The 13,656-nt window shown below is 33.1% G+C and overlaps 1 protein-coding gene across 1 annotated transcript in view; it reads left to right on the top strand.

Annotated features, from left to right (window-relative positions):
* The window catches only part of LOC105621698 (odorant receptor 49a-like), a 159,632-nt gene that overhangs the window by 61,148 nt on the left and 84,828 nt on the right, over positions 1–13,656 (top strand). Inside the window, exon 2 of the mRNA XM_012203162.1 lies at positions 6,339–6,950. Coding sequence (XP_012058552.1) covers positions 6,339–6,950 — 612 coding nt within the window. The remainder of the gene's footprint in view (positions 1–6,338; positions 6,951–13,656) is intronic.

Genomic DNA, 13,656 nt, shown 5'->3' with positions numbered 1-13,656 from the left:
CGAAGTAGATAAAAAAGAAGAAAGAGAGAGAGAGAGAGAGAGAGAGGGGGAAGAGGAAGGAAGAGAGAAAGTAACATACTACTAAAATGAATGAAAGAGAGAAAGGCAAATAATTGGAAAAAAATGCAATGGATGAAAGGAAGAAATAGCAAACATGGTGAACCTCGCGTCTCTCCTTCCCCACAGACTTTTTGCCTACCGATGCATTTCCTCTTCCTTTGCTCTTCGAATCTCAGAATACGTGCTTTGTAGAACTCCTAGGTCAGTCATCAGAGCTAAAAATGGCAGCAAAAAAGGAAGAAATTATAATAAACAGGTGATTTCTTGTTTTAATCGACAGTTTAAGATATAAAAAGACAAAATTTAAAAGTGTTACAACGTTAAGGGAGGCACTTGGAAGTAATTTAGCAATAAAGCTTTTTTTTATTTTTCGATAAAATGAGAAGAGATAACGAAAATGACAATAGAACTTTTTATTGCTGCTAAAATTTTCTATAAAATAAATACCTAACGAGCTTTGTATTATGAACAGAACCGAAGATACAACGTTTGAAGATGAATGAAATTTCTTGAACAAACGACAAAGATGAACATTTTGTCAGTTATTGCCTTCTATGTCGTTTTGAATGTATCAGAGAATAAAAAGTAACATAAGATAATTAATTTAAAATAGACATCTTACTAAAAAAATGAGCCTAAGTTTAATTCAATATTATTAGTACTTCTAGAAATATCGAGCTCCAAGTTAAGCATTTTTTTGACAAATTCATCTTTTTTCAAATATTGTCATTTGAAGTGTTTTTTTTTGTTTCGTATTGGATTGAGTAAAATATAATTTCATATTTTTAGGTGAAATTCAAAGACAATTCATATTAAAAATTACCTTTAATGAACGATATATCGTTTTGTTCCATAATCTTTCATCATCTTTCAGGCAATTTGAAAGTTCCGTCTTCCCAGAATTTACTAGTTTTCTGAGCGGAAAATTCCTCAAGGTTCTTCTTGCATGCCTCCAAAGAAGTAAATTTTTTCCATTAAAAAAATTCTGCAGAGATCTGAATAGATGGTAATCTGATAGTGCCAGGTCAGGTGAATACCGAGGAGAAGGTAAGATATTCCAGCCAAGCTGCAGTAATTTTTGCCGGATTGCTAAAGAAGTCTAGCGTTATCTTGATAGAGTATAATATTACATCCAAGTTCCGGACATATGAGTGGATTAGTTTAAAGAAAGAGAAAATAAGAAGGATGAAGAATGTTAGAGCAGATATTTTATCTCGCATCCGCGTGGAAGATGAGTTGAATATACCTTTTATCTTATTTTCCGGAATATGAGTTTGAAGGGACGCTATAACAACTGTTTCTGACGAACAATACAAACATCGATTTTTGAGTTAAGGAATTTATGGTAATTCTTATAATTCGGGACCAGACCACATACGATATTTCGAAAGCGGTGGGAGTAAGTACAAGATCTTATGGTTCTATAATAATTTGAAATTGATGCAATCATATTAACAATAATTCTAATTTATTATTGAATAAAAAAATATTTAATATTACAATATATTAAGGCAGTTGTAGCTATATTTGTAACTATTATCATTTTAACGTATTATAAGAATTTGTACTCTTATAATATGATCAAAATTTTGTACTCTTGAATAATGTTGTATTTTTAATTTATCTTATTTATTTCTATAAACTAATTACTATGAGCTATTTACCAAAGAGTTGTATATTATGAAACGCGATTGGTTAGGTTGTGATCATTAATCGCAAACTTATTAATTAGTAAACAAGAGACAAGTATACATGTTTTTGCCAGAGTTAAACTTAACCATAACTTAACTTAATAAAGGAAGCGTGAATCTGCAGTATTTTTTTTTTGGTCAGAAGGAGAAAATGCTTTTTACGTATTATAGGGAGTGGCAAGCTATTCCGCCAGACTCGATCTCATACAAAGATAATAATTATGTGAACTCATATCAGCTAAAAATCTTAATTTTTGTTCGTCATTGACTTTTTCTCCTGTGGGATCGCCGCGAAGAATTACTTTACGAGTGTGGCCGTAGCTGTTCTTCTCTTTTCACCTATTCACTTTTTTTGAAGGGGAAGCTTTTTGCTGCCACTAATCTCTTCCTCTTCTGCTCCTCTTCCTCTTCTGCTCGTCATAGCTTCCTCAATATCGTTGTAGCGAAGATTACTGTTACTGACGGCATTCCAGCTTTCTTTCGAGGTCAGCATGAATTGTACCAGATTCTCAGCCACTTTCTTGGAACTCCCCTAGTGTTTTAGCCAGCTTCTCTCGCTTCGTTGAAAAGCGCGAGCACTAAAAAAGTGCTCGGCATCTTTTGACACTTCACACCCGTTTGGGCAAGTAGGTCTTCGTGTCCAAGTCTGTGAAGATATGCTCTAAAACAATCGTGTGAACCCGAGAATTCCTGAGTCAAATAGAAGTTGATTTCCCCGTGATTGCGGTTTACCCATCAATCTATAGGAATTAGACGATGTGTTCATCCCCTTTCATGGATGCATCCCACTCTACCAGTGTAACCAGCTTTCTAATCTTATTCTCTGCTTTTCTCGAAGCTTTTTCCGGTGGCATGATTCTCTTCACGTATAGTATTTTTCACTCTTCAGCAAGAATATGAATAAGGATCATCCCAGCTGTTTCACACACACACAGCATCTTCCTACACTGTGCGAAATATGCTGGAGACCCTGAAGGTACTGAGCCGATAAATCCTTGCTGCTTTTCTTTTGGTACTCCTCGGTCTTCGAAACAAAATCAAGCAATATTTCTTGGATCCTCTCTTCCATCGTTTGCCAGCTGTGGTTTCTCTTGTCTTGTAAACCACTCGATCGATCGCCTCTAATGTTGATTTGGATTTTCTAAAGCTATCCACTAGGGAATTTCCAATAGCTTCAATCCGGTCATGGGTAATCCGCTCCAGGATTTTCCTGTTATATCTAATATTCACAGAGAGAGATAGAAGAGATCGTCTGATAATTTATTGCTCTCAGGCAAAAGTTGCTACCACTTCCAATGCTTAGGAAAGATTCCCTCACTGAGGCATGCATTGTACATGTCCATAAACATTTCAGGTGCTTCGTGGTTTTAGCAGTTTTAATGGCAACATTCAGAATATTGTCCATTCCTGGCGCCTTCTTGTTTCCCACCTTCTTAGCCTGGAGCAATTCCTCATTTGTGATAGAAGATGATCTCCTCTTCTTTATTGTTGATCTGATACTTGAAACAGTGTTTCCACTATCTCTCTGAGTTTATCAGGGTAGGCTGCTGTTTTGATCAGTTTTTCAGCCATGTTATGATCATCTTATATGGCCTGCTCCTTGGGTCTTCCTCAACTTCATCTAGCAAGTCCGCCGCTTGCTCTGCTTAATTACCTTAGTGAGTCTGGCGCGAGCTTCTCTGTATTTCTCCTCCAGTTTTAAATGTGATGGTTTGCCTCTGGACCAGCCGCTTGGTGAAATTGCTTTTCTTTTTTCCGAGTTTTAGCTATTGCATCATTTCATCACTACACCGGAATATGTGGATTTTCATTTCTTCTTCTAGGCATGGTAATGTCACAAGTTTCGGCCACTCTACGCATCACTTCGTTGACTTTATTCTCGCGGAATGTTTTCTGAGATCCTCTTTCTCCATGGCCAGGTAGAACATATCCTCAAACATACTTGCTTTTCAGCCTCTGGCTCTCTTGATTTTCCTTTCAAAGGTCGATCAGCTCTCTGTCGTCTCGCAACCATCCACATGATGACACGATGATCATTGTGCATCATCTGCCAATGAATATCGCTCTTTGAAAGGCCATCATTAACAAAGGTGAAATCTGTGGTAGACGTTGCTCCTCCTCTGACGAATGTTGATATTTTGGCATCATTCAGAAAAGTTAGATTCAGTATGAACAATATTTCCAGGAGTGCTTAACTCTCTCTTGTCCATTACTTTACTTCTTCAGTCCATAGCATTGAAATCGCCTGCCACTATACACTTCTATCCTTGGCGTTGTTGACTAGTCGATAGATCAAAATGTTACATTAAGTGCGACAATGATGGCCACAAAGTGGAGAAGTGCACTCTAGAAGCCCACTGCGTCCTAAGCAGTGGAAAGAAGAGCCTGGAAGCCAGCAAGCACATTGCTGGAAGCAGCAAATGTGCCACTTACAAAAAATAGATTTTTCTGTTCTTACTCTGTTTGGGCTAGTTATAGTTTCAGTGGTTCTTTCTCTAATGCATCTTTCTTCCTCGCCTTCTTCCGAGTCTCCTGAAGACGAGAATCTCCTTCCTCTTATTTTCTTTTGCTGGGCCTTAGGATAACAGGATATTTATTCAAGGACCTATCGGCTTTTGGCAACGTCTGTGATTTTGTCTGCTATAATACACATTTCTCCGAGTATATCTTCTCTTCCATTTTCATGAGCCTGTGAATGTGATGTTCATGATATTTATCTTCTTAATGTCGCCATGGATATTATGCTTAGGTGTTATAAATTTTAGCAAGTTAGAGGTTTATTCTCCTAGTTTTGTCAATATCTGATTTCTCTCTCTAATGTGTTTTTCTAAAGTTTTTGTTTTATTTAAATCTTCCGTTATGCTCCTACTTATAATATTAAATGTCACAAAGACTAAGTTCTCCATTACTGATACATTGCGATCATTGATTGACGACGCCACGGGGCTCATTTGCTCACCTCCTGGCATCGTACTGAGGTTCCTGTATTGTAAGGTTCATCTTTGTTTGACTCTCCATATGAAATTTATTATTCAAGATTCCTTCTCCTATCCTAATCCGCGGGAATATTTTATTTCCCTTCTACTTTCTATTTCTAGCGGGCACTCCCCAATCCGCCACCTGGGGACGCGCTATGTAGAGGTTTCAGTCTCCCTCCGTGGTGTGTGCGTACGTGCGTGCGTGCGTGTGCGTATGCGCGCGCGCGCGCGCGCGCGCGTGTGTGTGTGTGTGTGTGTGTATGTGTGTATTTTCCCTTTGCGAAAATAGTAAAGCATCAAACACTGCGAAAATACTGCTTGTTTTATTCCATACTTATATCGCCAAATAAAAACTGAATGGATTTTGACATAAATGATGACAGTTTAAGATATTGAAAACCAACTGTTCAGAAAAAAATATGATATCAGATACGGAATGAAAAGAGCACTAAATATAAATAATCTTCCTAATGACATTTGCAAAATACAACTACTTTTTGCTCAATTTATTTTTACAAATTTATTAATTATTAATTCATTATATATAAATTCATTATATATACAAAACAAAAAACATTTCAAAAAGAAATATTCGAAAAAGAATTTTGTCAAAAAAGTGTCTACTTTGAAGCTTGATATCTCTAGAAGTATTAATCGTATTGAGTTAAATCCAGTCCAATTTTTTCAGATAAGATGTCTACTTTAAATTATTTTATGTCACTTTTTACTCTCCGATTCATTTTACGTCACGAAATGACGTAAAAGGCAATAATTGAAAAAGTGCCCATTTTTGCCTTTTGTTCAAGAAATTCATTCATCTTCAAACCGCTGTATCTTCAGTTGTATTTATAGCACAAAGCTCGTTAAATACTCATTTTGTAAAAAATTTTAGCAGCAATAAAAAAACTTTCTTGTCATTTTTTGATATCTCTTCTCGTTTTAATCGAAAAATAAAAAGAAACTTTATTGATAAATTACTTCCAAATGCCTCCCTTGTGTACTTTTGTATGTAGTACTTTTAAATTTAGTACTTTTTATACTTCAAATGTCAATTAAAACAAGAAAACACTTATTTAAAATTTCTTCCTTTTTTAAAACCTTTGACTGACTGACCGCGATGCAAGCGCGGGTGGCACCCGATTAGACACATTTCAGTTGGATACAAGCCACTCATAGCGCTTAGGACTAGAAAATTCCTAGGCACCCGGTCGCTATGATTGATGATATTCAATCGTATCGAGGTAGTATCGAGTCGTAGTGAATCGAAAACTTCTCTAATTATGTAAGGTTCTTAAACATAACGTTATAAAAAATTTTGATTTTTAACAATTATCTTAAATATCGAATTTATTTATTGAGATGATTCAAATTAAATATTTTTAGATTTACATCAGTCTAATTTAATTGTGTATCTAAAAAGCCATTCCTTCAATCTAAGTATAATATGATTTTAATAAACATCATTCCTTAGTAATGTTTCATCTTTCATAAAAAGAAAGAAGTTTTGAATTAAAATTTAAAAATTGATAATTTATAATATTAATCCTCTATCTGTCAAAAATCTCTGTTATTGCGAAGAGAAGAAATATGATTCTCTGATTTTTTTAAGGTGACAAGCTTCATGATACATCGTGGCTCTTTGATAAATTATCACCTGACGCTGAATGATCTTTTTGAGGAGGAACTAATGCAAAATGGAAAAATCAGGATGACAATGTTTTCGCCTTTACGCACAATGTACACAATGGCATATACATACTTCATCGTTATGACAGCAGTGATCTTAATATATTTTGCGCCTTCGTATATCATCATAATTCGCCATTTTCTTCTCCATTTTCATTTAACAACAAATTATACATTGCCATTGACTAAGGGACTTGGATATTTCTGGACAGTTCCCGAGAACTTTTTGTATCATTTTCATCTGTTTTACGAGACAAGTATGGTAATACTCAGCTGTGCAACGGCGACCAGTGTTGACAGCATGTTTGGCTTCTATGTCTATCAATTTTCCTCGACGATAAGAGCTATAACTTTCAAACTCATAAATCCTCCGCTGACCGAGAAGTTTTCGAACCTGTTGAGGATATGTGTGGCAAAGCATCAAAGGTTATTGCAATGTCGCCAAACGCTGGAGTATGTCTATGGACCTATTATTTTTTGGCATATTATCATCAACGCAGTGCATCTTTGTGCTTTGATATACGACACAATGCTAGTACGTGAATACATTAGTTGAATACAAGAATCAATGTTATATAATAGTTAATCCACATTACTATATATAGTTGCAATCGTTCGCAAGATAATAAATATCACTAATATTACATTATTACAAGTGTTAATATTATATACTACAATATTATATAAGTAGTAATAAATATTACTGTTACAAATAAGATTAGAAATAAGACCGTTTATTTGAGTACATCATCTAATCGAGAAGCTCCACTTGATGGTTAATGTTAGATGTTGAACTAATACATATATGTTCCTTGAATGATTTAATTTAAGAAATGATTGCACGTCATTACTATTGGACTTTCAGTGTAATCTATCTGAAATGTTAGTAATGCCCTAAAATTTAATTACATATATATTAAAAACCTGTAAATGACTCATTGCAAGAAATATTATTTCGGCCGGGATTCGAACCCGAATCTCTAACACTCCGTGCGAACTTCATAAGCCTTTAGACCATTTTAACAATATCCTTCGCAATAATCAATATATATAGAGAGAGGAATGTACTGAAAGACAAGCGTGTATAAACAATAATAAGATTGGAAATAAGACCGTTTATGTGAATCTCCTAAATACGAAAAGTATTATTCGTCAAATAGATATTGACCTAATACATATACATATTCTTTAAATAAATTTGTTTCAGAAATATGATTGCACTGTTACTATTGAACTTTCAACGCAATTAATCAGAAATATTAATAATCTATCTAAATTTCATTACATCTTAAAAATCTGTAAAGAACTTTTTAAGATGTCTTTAAGAATAAGTAATTATATTTGAGATATTTATTAATATTTCAAATCGATTGGAAGTTTGATAGTATTTAGAAGATGTACTCACATGAATGATCTCATTTGCAATATTATTATTGTTTACATATACTTGCCTTTCAGTATGTAACTTTCTATACATATAGGTTTTTGCGAGAATATTGCTAAGTCCTCAATGATCTAAATTAGGATGCTTGCACGAAATGCTGTAGATCCTTTGACTCTCGGTCGAAGTAATATTTCTTACAATAAGTTCTTCATGGGTTTTTAAGATGTATGTAATTGAATTTGGGGACATTATTAACATTACAATTCGATTGCGTTGAAAGTCTAACAGTAATGGCACACAATTATATTTCTAAGATAAATTCATTTAAAGAATACGTATATTAGTTCAACGTCTAACTTTAATCGTCAAGTGAGACTTCTCATATTTAAATATTACTAATATTATAACTTATACCATTTACACAATGTGACGTTATTCTATTCTAAATTTGGAGAATATATACAAATCGAAGAAAGAAATAGATTTTTGTGAAATCTATTGTATAATTAACATTTTGACCGCCATATCACTCATATTTGAGTAATGTGTAAAATTCACGAGAATCCTAGTCATCATTCTTTTCTGAATGATAATAAGGAAAACACCGATAATGATGTCGGGTTTTGTCCGGCTCATAGTTTTGAAAAAATTGATTTTTCAAATGGGTTTTGTAATTAATACAATATTTTTATAAATTTTATTTTACTTTATCGAATGTTAAGAACAAAATTACATCTGAGTGGATGATTTTCGAATCTCGGATGATGATCTGAACACTGTATAAATATCAATTATTGTAATTTGTAACTAGAATACGTAATTGTAACTAGAATACATAATTGTATTAGAATACTAGAATTAGCGAAATAATTGCCAATGTAATCCGTATGTTCAAATAATCTATTTGCAAAAATATATGCATTAGTGGAATTATTCATAATTAATACAAAATATATTTTACTAATTATTGATAAATGAAATTAATTTTTAATTTCTTTAATCAATCATTGTAATATATTCATTACATTAAAATTAAAATTAATAAATTAATAATTTATATAATACATTTCAAATAAAGTAATGTCAAATAAGCAATTATTATTTTGAGTAATAATTCATTAATTGTCAATTATCAGTGTAATAAATTAGTAATAAAATATTAGAATTAATCTCATTAATTCTAATTAATGTCTTATGTGATGCATTCTTGCGCCAAAAATGTCTTTTTTTCTTCATTTTTTTCGAAATGAAAATTACGAATTATTTCTGTTACAAATTCTGCAATTTCCTTTCCAATAATTTCTGCTCTTTCAAATAACTTGGAGCTTTCTATTTTCTCAGCCAGTTGTAGTTTATATAATATTTCACCATAAATTTTCAGCCCATCAGTTATATCTCGTTTTAAGAGTGACAAAGATGTTTTGTCTTGCCCGACAATAATTGCATTTTCCACTCTTAGCAAATGCGATTTTATTATGAACATTTATTCTATGCTGGTAAATTTTATTGAAATATTTGTTCAGTTCGGAAAATTGCTGCGCGCACGAGTGAGTCGAATGCTTATTGAAATGAGCAACATTTCGACTGGCACGTGGTCTACTTACCGCGTTCAAAATCATCATCCGAAATTTAGAATCATCCATCCAGATGTAATTTTATCTTTAACATATGAAATAAAATGAAATTTATAACGATAATAATATTTTTATATACAATACATTTTTCAAATTATTACAATAATTATTTAAAAAATCGATTTCTCCGAAACTATGGGTCAATGGCTAAAATGTAGATACGTATAGTTTTTCTTCGCTTAAAAACAATCCGTAAAAGGCGCATCAAAATCCCTGACATCGTCACCTTGTTCCCCTTGTAAATATTTAAAACATATTAATCTAATAAGAATGATTTTATTAAGAATTTAAAATATTAAAGAAATAATAAAAGATATAGAATAAGATTGTCCAAGAGTACGCACTGCTTAAAAGTATTTGTATTTATCTTTGAAACGATCTTAATTATGTTGAATAACATATTAAAATCCGTAATTAATTCTTATTGCGAAAAATATTATCTCGGCCGGGAGTCGAACCCGGATCTCTTGCATTCCGTGCGAGCGTCCTAAGTTTTTAGACTATCGAGCCTTAGAGATTTTAATACAGTAGTAATATAGATTTACAGATTTTATATGTTATTCAACATTATTAAGATCGTTTCGAAAATGCGAATAAACATAAAAAATTCGTTAAATTGCTAGCCAATTTAACTCGTGATACTGCGGTAGTTTAGTAGAGTTAGCGTTTCCAAAACCGAAAAATCATTTCGGCGCGCGTTTCTGGGGACTACATACGTAGTATATAAATTCACACAAGAATTATACAAGTATTTAAGATCTAGCTAGATCGTTTAACCTTTGATTTCTATTTTAAATATGATATATTGATTTCTAGTTTAAATAATTCAATGAATTATGTATAGGCATATTATATATAGGGCATTCCATATCCATATAAAGTTGGCCTCCAGACTTTTGAGAAAATTAATTTTTTATAGCCCAATTCGAGCTATAAAATGAGCTTTATTGCTCATCATTTGCACATGTTTGCAAATTTTGAATTTTCGTTTAGTTAAAAAGTTTTTTAAAAAACAATTTTGGGGAGGCTAATTTCACACTAGTCTTTCAACTTTGAGTAAATTGGATCGAAAAGATCTCAATAGATAGATTTTCGTTTGCATACTTATAATTAAAAGTTATTAATAATTAAAGTTTTGAGAGAGATCAACTGTGAAAGATATTGTAGGTTCAAATCGCAATTACTGTGCTCAATGGCATGAATTGGTAGGATTTTGTTTGCACATTTTGAAATAAGTCGATTTTTCGTTTGTACACTTGTAATTTAAAAGTTATTAACAAATGAGTGTTGAAGGGCCAACTTCACATCACATTAAAAATTATGTTATCGGCTCGAATTCAATAAAAAGGAGTTCAAAATAGTACTAATCGATAGATTTTCGTTTGCACATTTTGAAACAATTCGATTTTTTTGCACACTTATAGTTTAAAAGTTATATACACAAAGTGTATTTACTGTCAATTTAAACGTAATATTCCTGTTTGGAATTTATCTAGCGAAGTCGAAATCATAATTGTCAATAACATTTATCCGAAAAATGTAATTTTTGTCGAGTGAACAATTTATATCAAACATCTTTTTAAACGAATTTTAAAGTGTGCGAATGAAAAATGGACTAGTTTCGGAATGTGCAAACGAAAATCTATCAATTTATGCCATTTTGAGCATAATTGATGCGATTTGAACCTATTTGTTGCTTTGGACCCTTCTCGAAAATTTTCTCTTTAATTGTTAATAACTTTTTAAGTAAAGATGTGCAAACAAAAAATCGAATTGTTTCGGAATGTGCAAACGAAAATCTATCGATTAGTGGTATTTTGAACTCCATTTTATTAAATTCGAGCCACGAAAACGAACTTTTACGAATTGTAGTGTGTAGTTGGCCTTCCAACGCTCATTTTTTAATAACTTTTAAAATAAAGATATGTAAAACGAAAAATCGACTTGTTTCGAAATGTGCAAACAAAAATCTATCGATTGAGACCTTTTCGATCCACTTTGCTCGAAGTTGGAGAAGCTAATATAAATTTAGCCTCCCCCAAAACTATTTTTTTAATAACTTTCTTACTAGAAGTGTGCAAACGAAAATTCAAAGTGTAAACGATGTGCAATCGAATGAGCTACAGAAAATTAATTTTCTCAAAAGATGGAGAGCCAACTTCACACGGATGCATTCCAAGCCAACCATCCATTTTGCGAAGTTTCATGGATTTCATTCATATTGCTTAAACTTGAACAGTTTGATGAATAAAGACTTTATGTCGAATAATAGACTCTTAGGTTATCGAACTATAGGATCGTCAATTTTTGGAATTTTTTGTCGTAACGCTTGTCGTTAGTAGGTATGAAAGGCAAGTTTGAAAATGAAATACTAACATTTTCTTATAAAAAATTGAATGTTTTTTCATGTGAAAATATTTTCTTTTTTTCAATCAGATCATTTTTGACAATTTCTATCCGTTTTTAAGTTTTTAAAATGACGGCGCGATTAAAAGGCCAGTCTCGATTTTCTTTTAATATAACTTAAAGTGTAGCTCCAGATCTTACTTCAAAAGGACATAATGGGACACGCATTCATTTGGAAATAAGAGCTTAGAAAATGAGGCAATGTCGCTCCGTCACTCTGTTGGCGCGCCATCACACTCAGCCCAGTTGCTCAATACGGGTCGTTGTTAGGCCCTATGACATTTCTGTACATGCACATAAGTTTAAAAAACAATTGCTCTCTGTGTTTAACAGAGCCGAGACTGTCTTTAAGGAATACCGTAAATATACTGTAGCGGTTCTAATTGCGGTCTTCTGAAGGGGTCACAGAGGATGACACGGGGGAGTATTCGTAGACACAGGGAAGGTCCCTGGTTGCCGATATGACTGTTTATATAAACAGTCAAAACCAGGACCCTGTTTATATAAACATAGGGCTCCGGTCGATGGATTACAGAAACGTGATATGCGCGATGACATTCCGCTATGCGTTCCGTATTTTCTTCGTCACCGCTGCCGCCGCTCGCTGCCGCTCGCCAATCTCTTCAAAAATGCAGTAACAAAAACTTGCAAACACTTACTGCATATACTTACCATCTCTCTTCCTCTATTTGTCATCTTTCCTGCCACGTTGTTGCTTCCGTTATATCTTCTTCTCACACGCAAAAATTTTATCGTACGTTTTTTATTTAATGATTTAAATAGAGAAAACACTTAATATGGTCGTAACCATCTGTTGCAGTACCGTCGAGCGCGAAGATGATGGCGGAGTGAGTAATATGATAGCACTGCGAAAATGAAAAAGGAACGTATAATGTTATACACTCAAATATATAACTTAAATATGCATTCATTTATATATATAACGTAATTTTACAATATATAGTTCTTACAATATCTATAAACAGGAACATTAATTTAATTTAATTTAGTTAATATTAAATCAAATTTTAAACACCTGCTTCCAACTAGTAATAAAATGTACATTTACTTTTCACACTGTTTACAATATTATTTAAAGCATAAATTATTAATTCATTCTCTATATTTGATTTTTTATTATAAATTTTGAGCAAAAATCTACAGCATCACATTTATCGATGATACAATTTTCACATAAAAGTGTTACAAAATAAATTTTTCATTGACGAGATACGTATACTGATACAGCTCAGAATATACGTTCTCGATGCAATATTCAAGTTTGAACATAAAAAGCACGATTGATGGACTTCATACAGACATGTATCGCGCAATGTTAATTTGACCACATTTACATCGCAGTTTTATGATTTCTTTCACAAGATCTTGAATCGGCAATGATGAAAGTGCGATTGATTGCACGAACCGCTCAATATCCGCGCGTCTTTTGATGAAAGCCCGCATTTCACGAGACAAAATTATGTTATATCCTGTATGTTATGTTAACCCTGTCGCCAATTGCAATTTCCACAAAAGACACCGATCTCACGACGATTTCGACATCCAATATTTGTAAGCTGTAGGAGTCAGTGGAGTCAGTGGAGTCAGTAAATCTTCTTCCTAATATATATATACAAAGTGTATGATGGGATTTATTACAAAAAGATACTCTGCAGAAGAAAGTTTTACACACACACACACACACACACACACACACACACACACACACACACACACACACACACACACACACACACACACACACACACACACACACACACACACACACACACACACACACACACTACACACACACA

This window comes from Atta cephalotes, assembly GCF_000143395.1.
Source record: "Atta cephalotes unplaced genomic scaffold scaffold00036, whole genome shotgun sequence".
NCBI classification, from domain to species: Eukaryota; Metazoa; Arthropoda; class Insecta; order Hymenoptera; family Formicidae; genus Atta; species Atta cephalotes.
The sequence above is the reverse complement of the archived record's forward strand: the minus strand, read 5'-3'. Positions and strand labels throughout refer to the sequence as shown.